We start from the raw sequence: 23228 nt of genomic DNA, 5'->3' as shown, positions 1-23228 counted from the left end.
CATTTATATATTGAACATGAGGAGCAGAGTGTTTCGATGACCACATGTGACAAAATGAAAGTCACCGGAGATGATTACGAGGAAAACAACGTCATTCTTTTTGTCCAAAAAACATCCCCCGAAGCCAGGAAGATAATCTCTCATGGAAATGAGCCTTTCTTTTGTCTTTGTTACCCACCGACAGAACATATGTTTTTCGCTATTTAGAATTATGTTGTCAGAATATAGATCAAAACATAATATTTTCCTCATTAATTACATCATGGAGTGAAGAAATCAGGAGTAGAGATAGGGACTCGGTGTTGGCTTTAGCCTGAGGTTGTCTATAGAGAGCAGGAGAGAGAGAGAAAACATATTTCTCCTTCTATGGTATGGCTAGTAAACCATCTAAAAATACTGTGTCCACGTGTGTGTGTGTGTGTGTGTGACTGTAAAAAAAAAAAAAAAAGGAGGGGATTGTTTTGTCCTCCTGCTTTGTCCTTTTTGGGTGATTTGAATTTATTCTATATGTACTGCCTTTGACTTTGAGTGGGAGAAAATACCACGTTAACGATCGCTGTCCTCGTTTTTCAGGCTACATGGAGGTGGTTCAGATCCCAAAAGGATCGGTTCACATCGAGATCAAAGAAGTTGCCATGTCGAAGAATTACATCGGTGAGTCAAAGGCGCATTTTAGAGTTAGACTAATTATGCACTTTTATGAGCTTTATGGATGGTAATGTCTGTCTGCCCACCACTACTGTGGTCCAGGCTTAAGTATCTCAGCAACTATTGGATGGATTGCCATCAAATGTTGTGCAGACATTCATATTCCCTTGAGGATGAATGACTTTAGTGGTCCCTTGATGTTTCTTCTACTTCCGTCAGCAAGGCAAAAATATTGGTTATCTAGTGAAATATCTCAATATCTACTAGATGGATTGGCTCACAGTTTTGTACCGACATTCATGTTCCCCAGAGGATGAAGCTCACTGACTTTGGTGATCCCTTGACTTTCCCTCGAGGGCCACAATGAGGTTGACATTTGTGATTGTAAGTGAAATACCTCAACAACTATCAGATGGATGGCCATTCAGTTTTGGCATATATTCATGCTCCCCAGAGGATAAATACTAATGACTTTAGTGGTCCCTTGATATTTCCTCTTGCTCCATCAGCAGGCAAAATCTCATCATCTACTAGATGGATTGGTTTACAGTTTTGTACAGACAGTCATGGTCCCCAGAGGATGATGCTCACTGACTTTGGTGATGCCCTGGTTTTTCCTTTAGGGTCACCATGAGGTTGCAATTTTTGTTTTTTAGTGAAATACCTCAACAACTATTGGATGGATGGATGGCCATTAAATTTGGTACATATATTCATATTCCCAAGAGGATGAATCCTAATAACTTAGTTGATCCCCTGACTTTTCCTGTAGCACCGCCATGAGTTTGAAATTTTAGTTTTTTAGTGAAATAGCTCGACAACTATCATATGGATGGCCATTAAATTTGGTTTTTATATTCATGCTCCCCAGAGGATTAATCCTAACGACTTTAGTGGTCCCTTGATATTTCCTCTAGCTCCATCAGCAGGGCAAAAATATTCATTATCTCGTGAAAAATCTTAACATCTGCAAGATGGATTGGCACACAGTTTTGTACAGACATTCATGGTCCCCAGAGGATGAATCCTAATGACTTTGGTGGTCCCCTGACGTTCTCTTTATGGCCACCATGAGGTTTACATTTGTGGTTTTAAGTGAAATACCTTAACCACTATCAGATGGATGGCCATTAAATTTGGTACATATATTCATGTTCCCCAGAGGATGAATCCTAATGACTTTGTTAGCCCCTTGATATCTCCTCTAGCTCAATCAACTGAGTAAAAATATTAGCTATCCAGTGAAATATGGTGATCCCTTTAGGTTCCCTCTAGCACCACCATGAGATCAATGTTTGTGGTTTTAAATGAAATATCTCAACAGATGGATTGCCATGAAATCAAGTGCAGACATTCATGTTCCCCAGAGGATGAATCCTAATGACTTTGGTGGTCCCCTGTGGTTCTCTTTATGGCCACCATGAGGTTGATGTTTGTGGTTTTAAGTGAAATGTCTTGACGACAATCAGATGGATTGCCATGAAATTTAGTACATATATTCATGTTCCCCAGAGGATGAATCCAAATGACCTTGGTGGCCCCCTTGATATGTCATCTAGCTCCATCAGCAGAGCAAAATATTAGCTATCTAGTGAAATATGGTGATCCCTTGAGGTTCCCTCTAGCGCCAACATGAGATTAATATTTGTGGTTTTAAGTGAAATATCTCAACAACTATCGGATGGATTGCCATGAAATCTGGTGCAGACATTCATTGTTCTCAGAGGATGAATCCTCATGACTTTGTTGATCCCCTGACGTTCCCTCTAGCGCTACCATGAGGTTGATGTTTGTGGTTTTAAGTGAAATGTCTTGACGACAATTTGATGGATTTTCATGAAATTTGGTTCAGACATTTATGTTCCCCAGAGGATGATTATCCACTTCAGTTTACGACCAAATACCTGCAAAAAACTAATGACAGCTGCACTCCAAACTGTTGGTGAACACGGTAAATATTACATGCATTTAACTCAAAGCACCACTGTGCTTAAATACAGCCTCACAGAGCCACTAGTGTGGCTGTAGACTTTCTATTCTTGTTTCACTATCAATCCATCAATCTCAGTAGACCCCGAACCACAGTGTGGTGAATTGTCAATTTGCGACATCAAGCCTGTTTCTTATTATCTGTTCAGTTCTGTGTCAACCACATTTCCAGGGATTTCCATGCGTCTTTGTCAAGAGCAAATTAGAAGATACCATCGTTAAATCTCCCGTTGCCTAACGTACAGTAAAGCCATAAAACAGAGTCTGTAAAAAACCTCTCTGGTCTGAATCTTAACACATGTGATGGCCCTCTTGGCACCAGAAACCATCTGCTCCGTTCCAGACTAAACAAAAACTATTTGCAACACTGGCAGCGTCGGACCCAAAACAATCAAACAACCGGATTCAATTAAGCCCATTTTGTGTCTTTTCATTAGCGAGAGAAAGACATGTGACAGCGTGTTGAATTTATAGCGGATGGTGTTGATGGAGGGCTTAAGTTACACTTTGAACCGGAGAGCTGCATCAGATTTATAGGGCCGTGGTGACAGCTGCCTGGTCCACCAGGATTATGGGGGGATATGATGTCTATATATCAAACTTTAAAGAGTGCAATTTTGGCTATTGTGTTGGACTAGATTTTCCCCTTCCGAGCAATCTGTAACTTTGTTATGAATTTCATCTGTGACCCCAGTGATAAAGATAATATTTTACTTCTGCAGCATTGTCTGAGTGCATGCTATTTAGGTCAGCAACGTTTTTAAAAAAATGTTTTATTAAAGCACAAACTAAGTGAGACAATATAAAAATAGAGACTGGGATGCCTGTGGAGACTTGTGTAAACTGCACCGTTTCAAAATAACAAAATCACAATGCCGCACACAATCGGTGCCAGATGTGCTGAAAATGAATTTATTGAGAAGGGGATTGTGATATTTTAAAGAGGAGTAAGCTATTGTTTGAGAGGGAGAGAAGAGAAGGGGGAATCTGCGGAGCACGAGCCAAAGAGACAGAATAGCGAGCGGTTGGATCGTTTCTCCTGAATTTGGCCTCATTTCAACGCGGAGAAAGTGGATATTTTCAGATCTGTTGTGCTTGGAGACCAACTTTTGTTTTGACAACCAGACAGAGTGGTATTCATGAGGTTCGTCCAGGCTTTCACCTGAAGTGTGCTTTCTTTCTCTTTCTAAATTAGACGTATGTACATGTCGGTGCATGTGAAAGTCTGCATTTACAGCGTGTGTGTGTTTCTGCTCAGAGAGTTGACATCAAGAGAGGTGATGATGATGATGATGAAAATGAACGACGGCTATGACATCACACTGAATGATTGTCTCCACCTGTTTGTCTCGGCTACCGTTCCTGTCTGCTTCAGCTTTCTAAACGTATTTCTTGTTTTTTCTGTGATTGCTCAGCTCTGAAGTCTGAAGTGGATGATTATTACATCAACGGCGCATGGACCATCGACTGGCCCAGGAAGTTTGACATCGCAGGGACGGCCTTCCACTACAAGAGACCCTCTGATGAGCCGGAGTCTTTAGAGGCGCTGGGTGCTACCACTGAAAACCTGGTTGTCATGGTAATAAATTATATTTTATTGTACACCATACACTATAAAAACCGCTGCATGTGTCAAAATCACACCTTTTTTGCCATATAATTTAGTGGCACAGTCGGAGGAGCAGCTGGTCCTGGAAGTAGTTTCCCCTTCAACTTAGAAACCCAGGAGTCTCCTGGACAATTTAAACCTGCATTGTTTTTGGCCACAACATTCCTTTTGAGATGATATAGCGGACTTGTTAGCAAACCCATTAACCTAACTTACGATTTTTAGGTTGTAGTGAGCTCAGTTTTAAAGCTAGAGTGAAGTTACTGTCATCATATGAAACTAGAAAACCTAAATAATCCATTGGTACCAACCCTGTCATGCTAGCTTTTTGCAAAGGAGGATAAATAACGCTCCAAACTTATGCTAAATTTTGGCGAGGAAAAACTTCATGACCATTTTCAAAGGGGTCCCTTGACCTCTGACCTCAAGATATGTGAATGAAAATGCGTTCTAGTCAAGTCAGCACACTGACACACTGACAGCTGTTGTTGCCTGTTGGGCTGCAGTTTGCCATGCTATGATTTGAGCATATTTTTAATGCTGAATGCAGTACCTGTGAGGGTTTCTGGACAATATCTGTCATTGTTTTGTGTTGTTAATTGATTTCCAATAATGAATATATACATACATTTGCATAAAGCAGCACATTTGCCCACGCCAATGTTGATAAGAGTATTAAATACTTGACAAATCTCCCTTTAAGATACATTTTGAAAAGATGAAAAAAAGATTCACAGCCCTAATTTGAAGACATGTTAGTGTCCACCAGATGGTTGTATCCAATATTCTCTCTCTTTTAGCTCTGTTTTTGGTCTCCACCAACGCCTGAGGGAAATATGTGACTCTTTAGCTGCTAAATGCTCCACTATGTTCACCAGCTGGTCTCTAACTGTGTCTGTCTGCTGTGAGATGATGCTATGAGTGAACCAGAACAGTAAAGTTTTGGGCCGGAAACTCACTATAAAGCTCCGTAAAGCCGAGGGGAGCTGCAGATTCAGGTGATAATTCTCTAAAGGTTTATCACTACGAGTTACGAGAGACACACATTATTATAAAAACATAGATAATAGCTACTTTAATGATAATATAGGTTGAATTATTTAAATTTTTGGCATGCAGAAAATGAGTGGGACATCCGGAAACTTGCACACCAGAAATAACTCATCTCACTTTGCAACTCTATAGTTAGCTCTGTACATTTTCTGCTGTACGTATGCTGTTGGTCTGAGTCCACTTAAACTCAACATCTGGCTGCTAACCTTAAGTGACCGTCAGCCAGCGGTTTGGGGTTAAAAGCTATTTATATGTGCCTATTGAAAAAAGCATCTGTGTTGTTGTATGGGAGTTAGCTCGTGCATGTTAAGTAGTTTTTTAAAATAGCTTTCATGACAAGTTTCTCTGCATGTTTGTGTGAAATGTGAGGCAACTGAGCATTTTCTTGTCGTAATACTCGGTGGTTTCTGCCTTGACATGAATGCTGAAAATACCAGACCACACAGCACCACTGGAATAGACAAGCAACTGGCCACTCGACCACTAGCCATTTCTTTGCGGCTTGCAAAGCCTGACTCCCTCAGTCTCCATCTGCATCCAGCAGACTAATATAAACCCACCAGAGCCTCACTGATCCGGACTGTAAAAGAAACTGCATTTAAAGCTGCTATAATCAATATTTTGACAGTGGTTGAAATGACTAATGTGTAATGTGAAAGCCACAAAACCCACACAGAGTTATCACCTGATTGTTTTCAGTTTGTTTTCATACAGAAATTGTACAAAATGTACATTCTTCTTCCTACTATGTCTCTCTCTTTTTCTGTTCTCACCTTTTTGTTCTCTGCTCCCTCTGCAGGTCCTCCTTCAGGAAATGAACATGGGAATACGCTACAAGTTCAACGTGCCCATCCAGCGCACAGGAAGTGGTGACAACGAGGTGGGCTTCTCCTGGCACCACCTGCCCTGGTCCGAATGCTCAGCTACCTGCGCTGGAGGTGAGTCGGTACTGCAAGCCTCGACTGCAATAACTTTCCTCTCTGCTCCGCTGGACTTTTAACGGTCACATAAACATAGCGGTAGTGGAGGTAGCGAAGAATCTCAGGGTGTCCAGTTTAACTTTTCACACAAAGGTTAAAATGTGTATGCTGTTGTGTTTTCTTCAGTTTGGAAATAAAGTCAAGTTTCCATCCAAATTTAGTGTAAAGTTGAAGAGAACTTCCAGAAAATCAACACAAGAAAATGCAAATTTATGTGCATTTCCATCCATAACTGTGAAGAAAATATTAGGAGTTGGTGGCGCCAATTCTCCGATCAAACAAACGACGTGGAATGATGTGGAAGGCGGTATGGAAATATGGCATTTATGTGTGTTTCATGTATTAAATTTGAAGAACATTACAGTCTTCTCATCGTTCCCACACAGATTAGATGTTTTTGTCTGCAGCCCTTCACGGTTATTTCATGTGCAAATTGAAAATGTGCATAAAAATAGGTGAAGGAAACACACTTCTACAATGGTCAGCTTTTTTTCTTGTACTGTATTGCATGGTTTTTAATCAATTCTAGCGCTTTATAATTTGGCTAGTTAGTTTAGTCAACCTACAGATCTACAGTCGCCACCCAAGCCACACCTGTAGCTCCTCACAGGATGCTGATTGGTCTGTTGTTTGGCGAGCCGTACACAAACTTATCACTTGAAGCCTGATCCTGCAATTCTTCTTGTGACATCGCGAGAATCCAGCTGCCGTGCAAGATTGCATAACATACCCAATGTGTCTTTTATTATCTCCACCCCTGTCCACGGCTAATCTCGCATACTACTGGACCCATCAGCCTGATATTTTCTGTGCTCATGTATGACTGTATGCTCAAGGACCTTTCATGGTTGCAGCGATTCACAATTTTTGAAATACCTACTTGGTGACTGTTTTATACCGTCACTGACTGCTGACTCCTCACTCCTCCTAACCGGCCGGTTGCGGTCAACAACTGCTTCAGTAGCAAAAGGCTTTTCCGACAGTTGGCTAGGCTAAAAACAAGCCTTACCTAGTCTGTTCCAGGCCACATTTTGGCCTTTGTTGTAACTCAAAAACTGACATCCGTAGAAAGGTTTGGTCTCATTTTGAACCTGAGCATCTGTAGATTAATTCCATTACCAATATGTTATGATCCAACTAAAGTTGAGGGGAGAGGGAGACACACCTGGCGGAGATCTGCACTTTTCTTGTTGTGTAAAGTACTTCATAAACATTAATAGATTTTCTAAATCTACTGTACAAGTTTTCATTATTAAAGTTTATTTTTCTGTGAGAGAAGAACAGCGTCTTGTCCGTGTCGACCTTCTGCTGAGCTCCAGTTGCCTTTCGCAAAAAGAGCACTCCAAGCATTTTGGTGTTGAGTAGCATAACACGCTGTGGGTGTTTTAAATTCTTTTTGAATATTTCTAACCTTCTCAAATATGTAATACTTCATATCTTGTGTGTGTGTGTGTGTGTGTGTGTGTGTGTCATTCTGTAAATCTTCCCCAAACCAATAATTACACAAATGCTGAAGAGCAGTGTGTGGAAACCCAGTATCATAATTTGCGACGGCTTTCCAAAATCATTACTTTATAGCTGGAGATTCAGCCCCGTAATAAATTCAATATGTATATTTTTTCCGTGTTTCAGCCAGAGTAATGAATATGGTGTAATTTCTGTGAATGAGCCTGCTCTGCATAGCTTCTGGTTTACCAGTGCTGCACACAGATACGGCCGCTCTTCCACAGCGCTTGTCCTACAAAGTCAAACATTCAAAATCTGAAACCGCAGTGAAATGTTGACCAAGGCCTCAAGAATGACTAAACCAAACCTTTTAGCCCAAAAGCAATGGGTTTCATGTAACAATAAATAGTGTTTCTTCCCAGTTGTCAAGTGTGGCCTGGACGGGTTTGTAATATTTTGTAAAAGCATGACTGAATAAGCATGTGGGTTTTTCTGAGGAAGGATTTCCAAGTCCGGAGCAGAAAGCTATTCCTTAGAAGGGGGAAGCGCACACGTTCCTTCCAGTGTTGTAAACATGCCTTTGCATTGTTGATCCAAATGATCTAATTTGTGACCGCGCTCAGCTTTAAATCAGTAAAATGTTATTTAATCATACACCCATTCGATACGTCTAGTTCAGCTAATCATTGAAGCCTTGTTTAATATATCACTACCGTAATAAAATCCATGAAAAACATCTTTTGACAGCCTTACAACCAAAACTCTTTTACCCCATGCCTCGCACTGTTCCTCCAAACTGTATTTCACTTCGAGCTACAGATGGGTAGATTTTCTATACTTCACGCACACACATCCATATCTCATTACATCTGCCAGACAAGTCTGCTGTGGGATACGTCCCACGAGGGCCCAAACAGACCCTTTCTGAGTTGGTATGGCATATATATACACACACGCACGCACGCACAGAAAACTCATGCATGCTCACACACACACACACACAGTGGGAGGTGTGACACCGATACGGTAGCCCTCACTCTCTCCATTAGAAGCCAAAGTAAAGAGCTCTCTGCTCTGTAAAAGTGATTTGCCAAGATATCCTGCAAAGAATCAGGAATTTACATGTCTGGATTTACTACAGACTGAAAGCGATACCATCTCCGCTCAAACACGGCGCTCAAACACGACGACAGGCTTCCATGTTTCTGAATGTGCGAGATCAGCTGTGCTTGCTGCCTTATTGATTATCGATCTTTTTTTTTATCCCTCCTGTTTAGGTTCCCAGAAGCAGGAGGTGGTGTGTAAAAGGTTGGATGACAACTCGGTGGTGCAGAACAGCTACTGTGACCCAGACGGCAAACCTCCAGAGAACCAGAGAGACTGCAACACTGAGCCGTGTCCTCCAGAGTACGTAGCGCTCAGATTATTTTCATTATCAGTGGATTAATTGATCCGTTGTTTAGGGTGTAAAAGCGGTGAAATTAGAGAAAAATGTCTATCAAAAGTTCCCAGAGCCCAAGGTGACGTCTTCAGTTAGATTTTTTTCTCCAAAACATCATCATACCTATGTTTTCTTTAGTGTAAAATCACCTGAAACTAAGAATCGTTGTGTTTTTCGTTAGCTTAGAATGAGCCCTTCATATCTACATAGGGAGTGGATCCTCTTCACAGAACGGACAAACCAAACACTGGCTCTAGAGAGAGACTTTCATGTTACCTGAAGGCCCCCGTAGTTCTTTAACAAGCTTGTGAAACTGCAGATTGCAAAACCGTGGTACTGCCAGCCGCCGTCTGACTTCTGTTGCTCCTAAAGTAGTGGTAAGAATGGCCTCTGAGCGAGGCGAACGGCGTTACCACGGTTTTGCACTCGGCGGCTCACGTTGAGCGGAGGGGCACTCAGTTGGTTGCAATCTGCAACCACACCTCTAGATGTCACCAAATCCTACACACTGTACCTTTAAATGATTAATAGATTATCAAAATTACCGTCAAATATATTTATGGTAATTAATTACATTTTCTTTCATTTTTTTCCCTCAAGTTCTGCTCTCCAGTATAGTTTAGCCTGCTTAGTTGAGTACTTTTGTATTTGAAAAATAGTTTTTTAAACTTACATTGACATAGAAAGTGTCAGTATGTAAAGTAAAGTAAAGTATGGGGTGGATGTTGGGGGTGACAGATGGGACACAAAACACAAGGCTTTTACCCAGGAGGCCGGAGTTTGCATGCCATGTGAAATCAACAATGTTTAGTTGACTTTGTGTTGAGCGTTAAGGTTCGTTTAGTTTTGTTACCTAAACTTAAAGAAGTTGTAGTTTTGTTGCCTAAACCTAAAAAAGGTGTAGTTTTAGTACCTAAATCTAAAGAAGTTGTAGTTTTATTGCCTAAACCTAAAGAAGTTGTAGTTTTGTTGCCTAAATCTAATGAAGTTGTAGTTTTGTTGCCTAAACCTAAAGAAGTTGTAGTTTTGTTGTCTAAACCTAAAGAAGTCGTAGTTTTGGTACCTAAAACTAAAGAAGTTGTAGTTTTGTTGCCTAAACCTAAAGAAGTTGTAGTTTTTTTTGCCTAAACCTAAAGAAGTTGTAGTTTTGTTGCCTAAACCTAACTGTTTTTGTTGTCTAAACCTAAAGAAGTTGTAGTTTCATTGCCTAAACCTAAAGAAGACTTTTAGTTTGTGTTCAAAACGTAACGTTTCATTCAGTTTTACGTTGTAGAACGTGTTGCTTTTAAGTTTCACTTCTACTTTTACAACGTAGTAGGTGTAGTAGGCCCCTACTGACCTACATCTCTGGTGCTTATAGCAACCGATAATGCCTATTAAATGGCCTGATAACAGTCGAATCTGGTGCATATTATCAACTTTTAAGGTAAACGTGTTAGCAAACAGTTACCTATTTACAGACATGTCGCAACATTATCATTCATTAGAACTTGTCTTTGTGTCCAATATTCACTCTCTTTTAGCTCTGTTTTTGGTCTCCACCAGCTCCCGAGGGAAATATCTGTCTCTTTAGCTGCTAAATGCTCCACTATGTTCACCAGCTGGTCTCTAACTGTGTCTGTCTGCTGTGATGATCCAACTTAATCTCCTGTTTGGTGCTGTTTGGGCAAGTAGCGTATGTTTTTTATTTGCTGCATGACAACAGTGAGACTGAACCAAAACAACAAAGTTACGAGCCGTAAAACCAAAATAATTAGCTTAAAGATGCTAAAACTGTTCCGTAGAACTAAGGAGAACTGTGATAATTCCCTGCAGGTGTGCTACACCTTTCACAGTACCCGTAGACATCTGATCCATTGTTAGTATTAATGCTTTCAAAAAGAAAAACCCTCCATAAAAATGAGACTCGCGGTATTAATTTGCCTTCAATGAGCCCTGCTTTGGAACAAAAATAATAAAATAAAACGGCGGTGATTTATAACTTCATATGTTAACTATTTTCAGTGTTTGGCTCGTGCCAGAAATTAGAGCCCTGAAAATGACCACCTGTGTTTGATTGTTTTGGCTCCTTCGCCGGTCTTCGAGGGGTAACGTACACGTATACAGGTGGAATATGAACCTGTGTTTGGTGGCCAAATGTCTGTAAAACCCCACGCCGTAGCTGGAAGCATGAAGCCAGACTCACTTCAATCACGTCTGGAAAAAGAGGGATTAAATGCATCGAGTTAATTAGTTTCAGACTATCTGACAATTATTTGTGTATGAGAATGAGTGTTGGTGTCTTTCAGCCAAAAAACAAACTGATAGCATCGTAAATCTACTGTATAAGTGGTAATTTGTTTTCATACATTTAGACTACAGTCTTGGGTTATTTATTTTCACATCTGTATTCGGTGGACGCAGACTTGCGCTATCTCATTTATTTTGATTAGTACTTGAAGGCTGCTGCAGAGTGCGTGTGTGCGTATTGAGTTACAGTCCACACATGACATTTGTGTGTGCTCGCGGGAGGCAAACAGCCGCTCCGCAGCCTCAGGAAAAGGCCGACTGAAGGAGACCACGTAAACACGATTGTTTTTAGAATAGCTAGGGTTTTTATGGGCTCGAGTAATGAAAGCTAACACAGATGTTTGAACACGTCGTTAATTCTGTATACATTCCTTCACATGATGTAATATCTCGCAGGCTGGATGTGTTTGGAGGGCTGTTGTCTGGGCAGTTTTATGATATTAATTCTGAAGTCTGTAGACAGAGAGCTTGAATAAGACTGGAGGTCAAAAGCTCAGCAGCACGGTGTGGCAACATGGTGGTTACCTGTCTGTTTATCTGCATCATTCATGTTTTACATTACAGTTTGTGAACAGATTAAACTAATGAGATACACAGAGTTAGTGAGCTTTAGGGGTGGAGAGATCAAGGCTAGCTGTTTCCCCGAGAGCGGTATCGATCTTCTCATCTAACTCTCGGCAAGAAAGTGAATATTTCCTTTTCATGGTCAAATTAACCAAACCGTTCTCCTACACTGTTTATAGCCATACCCACGAAAAGTAATGCACTGTTATTCGTATATATCCCACGAAATCAATTCGTATGTAATCCACGTAAGTATAAAGAGCAACAAATGCTGCATAGGGAGGAGGTCGGGGTGGATGGGTAGGTACAGAAACACAGGACTTTCGCCCTAGAGACAGCTGTTCGTACCATATGTGAAACCAGAAGTCAACATCAATGATTTATTTGTCACGTAACTTCCGTACTTAAGTTGTTAAGCCACTTAGTAGAGTTATTTTAACCCAACCACAATCTTTTCCTAAACCTAATCAAGTTATTTCCTGTGAAGACAGAAGTTTATTTTGAAAAATTGTATGCATGTAACGAGCAGAAATTGCCACGTATTGCTTGATAACGTAGGAAAATGCACGAAAAATGAAAGAAACGATATCACACGAACCGTTGTATGAGAAAAAACTGAAGTAATAAAGGTTTTAAAACTAGATTTTGACATGCCTTTTCAGTTCCTTTTGTACTTGGTGATGCGTATTCCCAAACAAATTTTCAGTAATTAATCGATTTACCATAAACCAGTTGACACAAAGTGAACCTGGGGCTTTCGAGGGCTGCAGAGGGTCTGTGGTGGAGTTTGTAATTTTTCTATGGTAATGCCGATACGATATCTGAGTTTCAGTATCAATACCAAAATAGTATATTTTTTTGAAATACCTAACTTTGAGAAATATAAACATGTTTTTCTAGAATAACGTGCCCCAATAAATGAGTCTAAAATTGACATAATTTTGATTTAAATCAGGAACAAGATTAATAATTTGACACGTGACAGTTTGTGATACTCAGTGCTGTGGACGTATTTCTGTTTGTACCCAAAAAGGTACTGAGGTTCGACGCCCTGCTGTGTTTTCCCACTTTGCCCTTTTTGGTAATCCAACCTTAATAAAGTCAAATACGCAGAACTATAATGTGATTTTACACTCTGACATTATCAAAAGCCTGTTTTGTAATGAAGTAACCACAGGGAGTATAACACACTGGTACACAGACTAACAACACTTGTTAACTCATGTCTGTCTCCTCCAGGTGGTTTATTGGCGACTGGTCGGAGTGTGGGAAGACGTGTGACGGCGGGATAAGGACGAGGACCGTCCTGTGTATCAGGAAGATCGGCCCCGCTGAGGAGGAGACGCTGGAGGACACCCACTGTCTGACTCACCGACCTATCGAACGAGAGTCGTGCAACAACCAGTCCTGCCCGCCCAAGTGGGTCACTCTGGATTGGTCGGAGGTGAGTAATAATATTCTGACACTGCCTTTAGCTCGTTGGTGCAGTCGAGATGTTCTTCTGACTCCTTCTCCTCCCTCTGTATAGTGCACGCCGAAATGTGGCCCCGGCTTCAAGCACCGCATCGCCTTATGTAAGAGCAGCGACCTCGCCAAGACCTTCCCGCCCGCCCATTGCCCGAGCCACAACAAACCTCCGGTCCGAATCCGCTGCAGTTTAGGACGCTGTCCTCCTCCTCGCTGGATCCCTGGTGAATGGGGACAGGTAGGACGGCACCTCCTTCACATCACTTTAGGACACCGCCGACCTCCAGCTCTAGCAGGCTCACTTTTAGAGCTAGTATGAAGTTACTGGTATCATGTGAAACTAGAAAAACCTAAAGAATCTATTGGTACCATGTCATGCTAACTCGTCGGGAGAGGGGCAAAATTTTGGCGAGGGAGAACCTGGCATGGCCATTTTCGAAGGGGTCCCTTGACCTCTGACCTCAAGATATGTGAATGAAAATGGGTTCTATGGGTACCCACGATTCTAATCATGAGGTACCCAAAACAATACCGTTTTTTGCATGCAGTACAAATGGGTTATTTTCGCTATTTTTGCCTATTAAAAATACATATTTTTCCTCTTACTTGTGGTGCTATTTATCAATCTAGATTGTTTTGGTGTGAGTTGCCGAGTGTTGAAAATATTGGGCGTAGAGATGTCTGCCTTCTCTCCAATGTAATGGAACTAGATGGTACTCGGCTTGTGGTGCTCAATTTGAAAAACTCAAGAGGCAATGTTTATTTCCAGAAATCACGACCCGATTACTGAAGATGATCCACAGACCTTGTTGTGAGCAGTTTCATGTAGGAACTATTTTCTCTCTACTATACTACACCCGCCAACCGTGTCACCACGCAGAAGGAAGCGTGCGTCTACTCACGGACGAGAGGCTCGTGACAGCGCCAGATGTAAACATTGATCCCGTCCTCCTCTGCTGAGCTGTAACGTAGCTCAGTGGTGCTAGGTGAGCTAGCAGTATCGAGTATAGATGCACGCTTCCTTCTGCACGGTGAGAAGGACGCCATAAATGTTTACGTGTCGCGCTATCACAAGCACCAGCCTCTCGTCCATGAGTAGATCATCCTTCTGCATGGTGATGCGGTTGACAGGTGCAGTTCGGTAGAAAGAAAACAGTTCCTACTTCCCAACGTTTTGCTAGAAGAGTGCCTTGGACCTTCCTTCTTTTGTGAACTTTTATGTTCCCTACCAAAGAGCACCTTCATTACACTTGTTTGAACTTTACGAGCGCTCCAGATCTTTTCTCTTTTTTGAAGGTCTGTGGATAATCTTGAGTAACCAGGTCATGATTTTTAGAAAGAGACATTGCTGTTGGAGCACCACAAGCCGGTGGTTCCATTATATCGGAGATTGGACATCTCTACAGCCGATATATCTCCGACACTCTGCAACTCACACTAAAACAATCTAGATTGATAAATAGCACCACATGTAAAGGACAAATACATATTTTTGATTTTAGGCTGAACTGTCCCTTTAAGCATGGTTTTTCGGAGCTTCCCAAACAACCGTACGCTGGTTAATCCTTTAAAAGGATAGCTTGGATGTTTAAAAGACAAAAGACGCTCAGATAGATCCCATGTGTTGGTGAATGGTTAATATAATTTACACCTGGATGACACACTAAGCAGGCCTGTGACGTGTGTGTCTGCGTAGAGGTTGTGTTTGTGCGTTCGGGTCCAAGTGCTCCAGCAGGCCCGATCAGCGGCAGTAATATCCTCCCGGCTGTTTGAAGTTTATCTCTGCTTCGGACCAGGCCTCGCTATCACTTCCAGGAACACGGTTTAGAGGAAGGCCGAGGAGGAGCATTCTTGGGCTCACCCTGACATGACTTAGTGTGCTCAGCAAAGCTGTTGAACACTTTACAACACAGCTGACTCATGTTGGCGAGGCGACGCCAGAAACACGTGCGTCACAGAAAGCTGCACGTACAAAAAAAGTGTGGCTTGTTATTCTGCAGGATTTGTTGATAATTTAGTGGAATTTTAAACAGTGTGTTCTGATGTTTAGAAGATGGTCACTTGTGCTCTGATGGTTTGAGCCCCCCTGTGTTGTTCAGGTCAGAGGTCAAAGGTTAAGAGTCAGGCAGTCTAGGTCACAGCTTCTCCTCATAACGGCCACATGTGCGTCCACAGACATCAATAACGCACCTTCACAATTCGATCAGAGCCAATAACAGTCGTAAACAAAGCGGAGCTGACTGATAACCTCCAGCGCGCTCCTTCAAAGAGCCGAGCCGACCTCGTGGAGCAACAGCTGGAGTCTTACACAGCACTTTCTCATGCACTGCACATGTGCGTGTGTGTGTGTGCAACCCTCTCTCCCTCGCTGTAATTACAAGCTTCGCCCTCGCAGCTCCGGCCCCTCCAAGCGTCAGAAAGGGGAGATTGTTGCCAGCTACCGAGCTCCTGGTCTCCCAAGGCCAAAAGGTCACCGGTTCAAATCCCACTTAAGTCGCTCCATTGACGTACGCCATCTGTCACGGCCGGCAGCGGGTCCTAATAAAAACTCTCTAATTGGGAAGGGATGACATGCGGGCTCACTGATCTGAGGCAGCCAGAGAGGATCATTGAAGGTGACAGAAAGCCTGGTAGTTCTCTCGTCAAGCATTTGTTGACGGCCGGGTTCACATCACACACTCAGACACACACACACACACACACACAGTGATGGCTGACAGGTGTTGTGTGTAAGTAATTATGAAGACTCATTTGAGGCTCGTGTTTTGCCCAAAGGTGTGTTGGCATCTACTGCCATTGTTTTCGTAGTTTTTTTTTTATTCTGTAAAGGAGTTTAATGGCCAATCTCAGTTTTTATTACAACTAACACATTTATAGAAGTCAGGTGCACAATTTGGGTTCAGCACAAGAACCCTTTTCATGCGTCAGCAAACGTTTTCTCCCTTAGTTCTGTGGCCAAGGTGAGTTCATCGAGTCATTATTCATTAAGGTTGCTTTTATTAAAGTGATAGTTCAGGTGTTTTGATGTGGGGTTGTATGAGGTGCTTCTCCATAGTCAGTGTATTACCGACAGTAGATGACGCTCGGCACGCCCCCAGTTTGGAGGAACAGACAGGAGTACCGACACCGGAGCACGGCAGAAAAACATATCTTAGCCACCTAAAAGAAAGGCTCACTGAAAAAAATCAATATGCATTTAAGTGTATGCTATATTTAGAATATTTTCAATGCTTTATCTTGCCGCCCTTTCCTTCTCCTTTCCGACGAGGAACTGAACTGAAAGTGAAACTTATCTTTGCTCTCTCCAAAACCAGCAGACTCAGATGACAAGTATAGATATGCTTCACTTTCAGTTCAGTTCGGCGTCAGAAAATATTCTAAATATAGCGTACACTATATCCATTTTTTTTATATAATATTCAAACATTTGAAATTGAAATAATGTCTTAGGCCCCATGAAACAAAACAAAATGGGTTAGTTTGGTGAGTAAGGTCAATATTAATGTTATTATTAATCTAAATATTCACTACTATCTACTCACCTTTTATGGATTTTGTAGTTTTTTACTTCTATTGTTTGGGCTCTTTTTTTATTTATTTTTTACTATTTTTGTCTCATTTCTGCAGCTTTTTTAAAGATTATTTTTTGCCTTTATTGGATAGAACAGAGTGATAGACAGGAAAGGGGAAGAGAGAGAGAGACAGGATGACATGCATCAAAGGAAAAAGGTCAAAGGGAGGTGAAAGGGTCAGGTGCATGCAGGTGTTCTGAAAACAACGGTAAGTTAGTTATTGAAGTTTGGCCGCTGTTTTAACTCAACAGCAGTGATTGTGACGCAACTCATTGAGGCAATTAATTACTTTAAAACCCTTTTTGCGCCTCTCTGAATTCTCTGAACTCTGAATCTGAAATCCATCATGAATAAACTTCCATAAAAAATGCTTAAAATTCCTAGAAAAATGACTCCAGAACTTTCTAGTTATTGCCTTTCTGCCAGCAGCACTTAATACATGTGTCCTCATCATTTCATCTGAAATGATTCACCCTCGTCTCCGTCACTGTTTGCAGCTAGGCTCTTAGTCTGAAAAGAATTAGAGGGGAATTCCTCCAGAGAAACAAGAGGCAATTTTCAGTCTGTTCTCTGTCTCTCTCTTTAAGCCAGAGAGATACTTGCTTTTAACTATGTGTTTGCATGACGCTGCCTCGCATAACCTTTTGGAGCGTTGGTTGTGGTTAAAATGCAAGTATATCTACGTCCTTACACATATACAAAAATGAGGAAAAGCTTTGCGAGCAAGAGTTGACCTGGTTAGGAAACAGTCACTGACAGGCAGCCAGTTGAATGAGACAAAAGGGAAGGTGACTCTTTCTGCTCGCTGCCTGCGTGCCCTGATGATTGGTTGATTGGATCAAGTCGTGCAGCGTGTGTGTGTGTGTGTGGAGGGATTACTCAGAATGGCTGAGTGTGTGTTTGCATGCATGAGGGAGCGAAGACTTCAGGGTCACCGAGGAAAGATGGTCCTCATCTACCTTGTTGAATGTCAGTCTCCACCGGCTGAACTTGCTCCTGCACAGACACTAAGTGTGATGTGTTTTTGTGTCGCAGTGTTCGGCGCAGTGCGGCCTGGGCCAGCAGATGAGGACGGTGCAGTGTCTGTCGTACACCGGGCAGCCGTCTAGCGAGTGCGCAGAGTCCCTCCGACCCACCACCATGCAGCAGTGCGAGAGCAAGTGCGACGCCACCCCCATCTCCAATGGCGACGGTAAGATGACCAAAACGTACGGCGCACACACACACATCTGAGGCAGATGTGCTATTGTGCTGCATCGCTTTCACACAAAGCCCCAATTGAAAAGGTTATAAAGTGTCTCTATCTTCATCTTCACTGTTCTGCTATGACCTAAACACGCTTGGATGACACACTCCTCTACACTTTGCCAGCTACATTAATCTTTCCAGTGGGGTTGGCCGCTGGTCAAAGCGAAACAGCTCAACCCTCCATATACACTTACACATGATGGATGGCTATTCAGATGCATAGAGAAGGGCCCTTCGATTAGCCTGAATGGAAAACGTGAGCAGCGTTTACAGGCTGGCTAATGGGATTAGCTGTAGGCTAATTGTTCCTTTACGGACAGCAGTGAGGCAATGTCTCGTTTCATTTGGCTCTGCGGAGGCAGGGGCCAAAGCCTAATAAGGGAAGACACTCTGATCGTGATAAGGCATTTAGAGCACTGCCTGTCCGGCATCCAGCAAGCACAGTGTGTGTGTGTGAGTATGGTAGGGATGGCAGGAAGCCCAGTTAGTGAACGAGGCCAGGATCTGTCTCAGCTTCAGCCTCTGCGTCCAAGTATAGTTGCAGAGTTTGACTCTGTTGAGGCCGGAGGGAGATGCTCCAGTCCTCATGTAGCAGGTTAGCCCAGTTTGTGCCTCTCGTGTATTTCTGTGAGTCACGGCGCTGAGCATCCTATTTTGCTTAAAAAATAAATACTCAGTGGTGTTTGAAAAACCCAGAAGGTTGTTTAAAACCACTCACCACTGTTCTGACGTATTTCCAGAATCCTTAAAGACTCCTCTAAACATCTGGATGAGAAAATATTCCAGTTGTTGCACAATAAAAAAGATTCCCAAGTTTCGACACTATTTCCTAATCAAGCAGAAATGACACGTTCTTGCTTTTTTTGTAAAACACAAGCAAAATATTAAGACTTTATTTTGTATTAAAAACAACATTTGACAAAAAACTTGCAGGTCTTAAAAAGCATTGTTTCCTCAAAGAAAGGTCTTCATGTATCCGATTGCAGGCTGTCAGGAAACGTTATACACCTACAAATTAAAAGTAGGATGTTTACAAAGGAGGCTCTTTAATCCTGTTTTATTCAGCACCGTCTGACCTGCAGCAACACCGTCACTACTGCTAGCAAGGGCTGCAACTAACAATTATTTTCATTGTTGATTATTTTCACAATAAGTTGTTTGATCTATAAATGTCAGAAAAATGGTGAAAAATGTCGATCAGTGTTTCCCAAAGTCCAAGATGACGTCCTCAAATGTCTTGTTTTGTCCACAACTCAAAGATATTCAGTTTACTGTGATAGAGGAGGAAAGAAACCAGAAAATATTCACATTTAAGAAGCTGGAATTTCGGCTTTTTTTCTTCTAAATTTACTCAAATTCCAGAGGCGGCGAGTTGCATCAGACGCCCCTGATTTGCATAAAGTAGCCTTATGCAAATGAGGAGCAGCCAACGTGACGCTCTGTCTCTCGAATCGCGCCGCCACGCTACCAGATTGCAATGAATGGGAAGCATGGAAAGGATGGAGGCTGTGGACACGTACCATCAGCCCGGATGTCGGCTGGCTACACCAGAACCCCAGAAATGTAGCCCCTTGCCCCAAGAGGCTTATCCGTCCTCAGACCGATAGCCGATGGGTTCCGAGATTGTCTAGTCTGAATTAGGAAAAGAGTCGCAACTTGGGAAACAGGTTAAAAGTCTTCCATTTTTCAAACAGAATGTGTTTTCATCCAGATGGTTGGAAGAGTTTTTGAGGGCTCTTGATATACCTTCAGAGCAGCGGTTAAGTGTTGTTTAACGACCTGGGGCACAAACTGGGGCTGGAAGCAGGTCAAGGTAAAAGGAAGGTCATATAATTGTATTACAATTCTTCAGTCTTTAACGTAGCTCTCTTCTTTCTCTCTCCAGAGTGCAAAGATGTCAACAAAGTGGCCTACTGCCCGCTGGTGCTGAAGTTCAAGTTCTGCAGCCGTGCGTACTTCAGACAGATGTGCTGCAAGACCTGCCAGGGGCACTGACCCGGGAGAACAAGAACGCGACGTAGCTGAAGAAAGAGAGCAAAGCAAGAAAAGATGGAGGGAGGCTGATGCGGCACTGAAAGGGAGAGAAGAAAACAGGGCCGACTGAAAACAACCTCTGGACGCGTGGAAGACGGAGGAAGAGAGAGATCGGCGCTGGCAGAACGAGGCAGAGAGAAGTAAGGGTTCCCCTGTTTATCACACCCGGTCCTCCTCCTGCCCTCCATCGTGGTGGAACCCAAACCACTGCTCAGCCCACAACGCTGACACAAACTGTTTTTAAAATTTTTCACTTCTGTGAAGTGGAACTTGGAAGATTATTCGTTGGTGATGTTATTTTTATTATAATAATAATTATTGATATCATTGTTAGTCTTCCTGCGTGTTTTTGTTGTTGAATGAATCCAAAGTGCTGGACACATCGCTCGCAGAGGATGTTACCCCAGACGGAGACGGAGGGGAGGACTCCTCGCTAGAAGAGGGGGGGATGGGAGTGTCTTTGGGACGACTGTGATGGTGCTATTGGCAGGCAGACTTTTTTTTGGCTTCGGTGCACTTTTTCGTGTAAATACTTTTGCCAATTTACCCCGCTCAGATACGACAGAGAAACCCCATCAGTGTACTGTATATTTATTGTACAATTCCAAGCAGAGCTGAGATATTGTCCTCTGATATCATGTTTGTGTCAGATAGTAGCCTACTGTCATGGAAGGGAATGTAATGTGATTGAATTCATATTCAATGTCTCTGTGCTGGAATGAAAATATTACATACTGTAACATACGTTAAACCCTTATATACTGTAAGGATTTGTATATTATATATGATGTTAATCCAGGACCAGAAAATACCACGTGGTTATAGGAGGATTGTTTAAATCACTTTTTTCTTTCCCCAGACGGGTGCCTTAGTTCCTAACACTTAATTAAAAAGCTCACCCAGCGTCAGTTAGTCCAGAGTAGAATGAAGATATTGTCAGACGGTGCCTGGGCCACATGAAACACTTTTTACCAAACTGGCCTTTACGAAACATCCCATTGAGGAGCTTTTCAGTTCGCTATTGAAGGATTCATTTTGAAGGAGCATATTCTATGAAGCAGCTTGTTCATTGGAATCACAGTGCAGTCACTATTTCTCACTCTTTTAAGCTGGATGATTATTTAATCAAAATCATATTTTTGTATTTCAGTAGCAAGCAATTGTTTCAGCGCTGACAAGTTAAAGGAATAGTTCGACATTCTTGCCGAGAGTTAGACGAGAAGATTGATACCAGACACTCTCACGTCTGTGAACATGAAGCTTTAGCATAAAGACTGGAAGCTAGCGTGGCCTCTGTCAGAGCGTAAAAACATCAACCTACCGGCACCTCTAAGGGCGCTTTCACAAGCCAACATTTATTCCGCTTTAATCGCAGTCTGATGCGGTTCGTTTGGGCGGTTGTGAACCCAGTAATCGTACTCTGGTGCAGCCAAAACAACCAGACCGAGACCGCTTGCGAGAGGTGTTCCTGGATACAGGTAAACGACAGGTTAACATGAGTGGGAGAAGACGGACCTGGAGTGTGTTCCAATCCGCGTACTTCTGTACTTACACTTACTACTTTGAGTGCATAAGTGCGTTCACACTGGGAAGTACGGCAAAATGCAGTGTACTCAGAGTACCCGGATGTTGTACTCAAAACGGTCAGATCGTTGAGTGTGGAACGCTGGACACTTTCCACACTCAACTGTCGCCATCTTGGCTACATAGCGGAAGGGGCGGAGCCACGATCACTATTCAAACATACGTAGATAACAGAATAAAACAATACAATACGTAAACATACCGGTGCATTTTCAGCCAACAGGAGGACACATGGTAGGCGTAGGCGACGACGTTGGAAACGTAATTTCCACTCTGCTTTCATTTTTTTTCAGAAGATATTTTGGCGGGTAGCGAGCCGCGGTCAAATGTTGCGATTGTCATTTCCGGTCAGTGCGCCGCAGAGTATTCGATTTGAGACGACCCTACCCCGCTGAAATTTACGCACTACTCAAGTGAGTACAGAGTGCACAAAGTGCACTACATTGAAGTGTACTTCTGGAAGTACGTGGATTGGAGCACACTCCTGGACTTCTGCAGACTTCTTTATGCTAAGCTAACCTAACCGTCTCCTGGTTGTAGTTTCATGTGTATCAAACTTCTCGTCTAATTCTCAGCAAGAAAATGATTTCCAAGCAGATTTCCCAAAATGCCTTAACTATTCCTTTAAGTAAGGGGACCAGTGCTAAATATACACACACACACATATCGCATTCATTATGGATATGTTGCCAGACCACGTATTCTGGCTTCAGATAAAGTTACCCCCTCGTCCTCTTTCCCATCATCTTCAGCGAAAAAAGACAGCCAACTGAATGGTGCTTTTCCCCCCTCTTTTATTTGATTTTGTTATTTCCATGGAGTACTGTGTTTACCTCTTCTTCTTCCTCCCGCTCTGCTCCGAGGGTTACGGCCTTCCCAGGCTTCTGGTGCTATCAAGTGGGTGCTTCCATTCAACCCTCCAGTGTGCTTAAACGTGAGGCTGGATCCAAACAATATGAAATAATATCCTTTGTCAATATCTCTGTTGGTAAATGCTGGTCATGTTAATTGTTTTGTTTGTATCGGTTTATACCTCACACTGGGAATTTTCATTGTTAACCGTGTATTGTTGTTTGTGCTACCAACAAAAATGGACACTCGCCCGGTTGTATGCAACTTACCCAGGTGACATTCCTGCTAGTTGTGAAAGGGAACGTCTCCATCACACACTCTCGTTGTTGTGGAGGTACAGTCGGAGAAAGACAATTAAAAGGAGTGTGCAAGAATCTCATCGAAGCTGTTAACAACTAATTTCTAATTTTGCTGCTGCTACTTTTTTGTAGCCACCTTCAGTATGACAATGT

At 42.4% G+C, this 23228-nt stretch overlaps 1 protein-coding gene across 2 annotated transcripts in view; it reads left to right on the top strand.

Annotated features, from left to right (window-relative positions):
* Window positions 1-21796, top strand: part of adamts6 (ADAM metallopeptidase with thrombospondin type 1 motif, 6) — a 68452-nt gene extending 46656 nt beyond the window's left edge. Inside the window, exons 17-24 of one of the 2 annotated variants that reach the window (XM_037753810.1) lie at window positions 574-654; window positions 4053-4216; window positions 6099-6237; window positions 9003-9132; window positions 13259-13463; window positions 13548-13724; window positions 18094-18250; window positions 20192-21796. In XM_037753810.1, coding sequence (XP_037609738.1) covers window positions 574-654; window positions 4053-4216; window positions 6099-6237; window positions 9003-9132; window positions 13259-13463; window positions 13548-13724; window positions 18094-18250; window positions 20192-20301 — 1163 coding nt within the window. In that variant the 3' untranslated portion in view covers window positions 20302-21796. The remainder of the gene's footprint in view (window positions 1-573; window positions 655-4052; window positions 4217-6098; window positions 6238-9002; window positions 9133-13258; window positions 13464-13547; window positions 13725-18093; window positions 18251-20191) is intronic. The other variant, XM_037753809.1, reaches the window with a different exon arrangement.
* The last annotated feature ends 1432 nt before the right edge of the window (window positions 21797-23228 follow it).

Source organism: Sebastes umbrosus, chromosome 19, assembly GCF_015220745.1.
Source record: "Sebastes umbrosus isolate fSebUmb1 chromosome 19, fSebUmb1.pri, whole genome shotgun sequence".
Taxonomy (NCBI): Eukaryota; Metazoa; Chordata; class Actinopteri; order Perciformes; family Sebastidae; genus Sebastes; species Sebastes umbrosus.
This window is presented reverse-complemented; position numbering and strand designations above follow the sequence as displayed.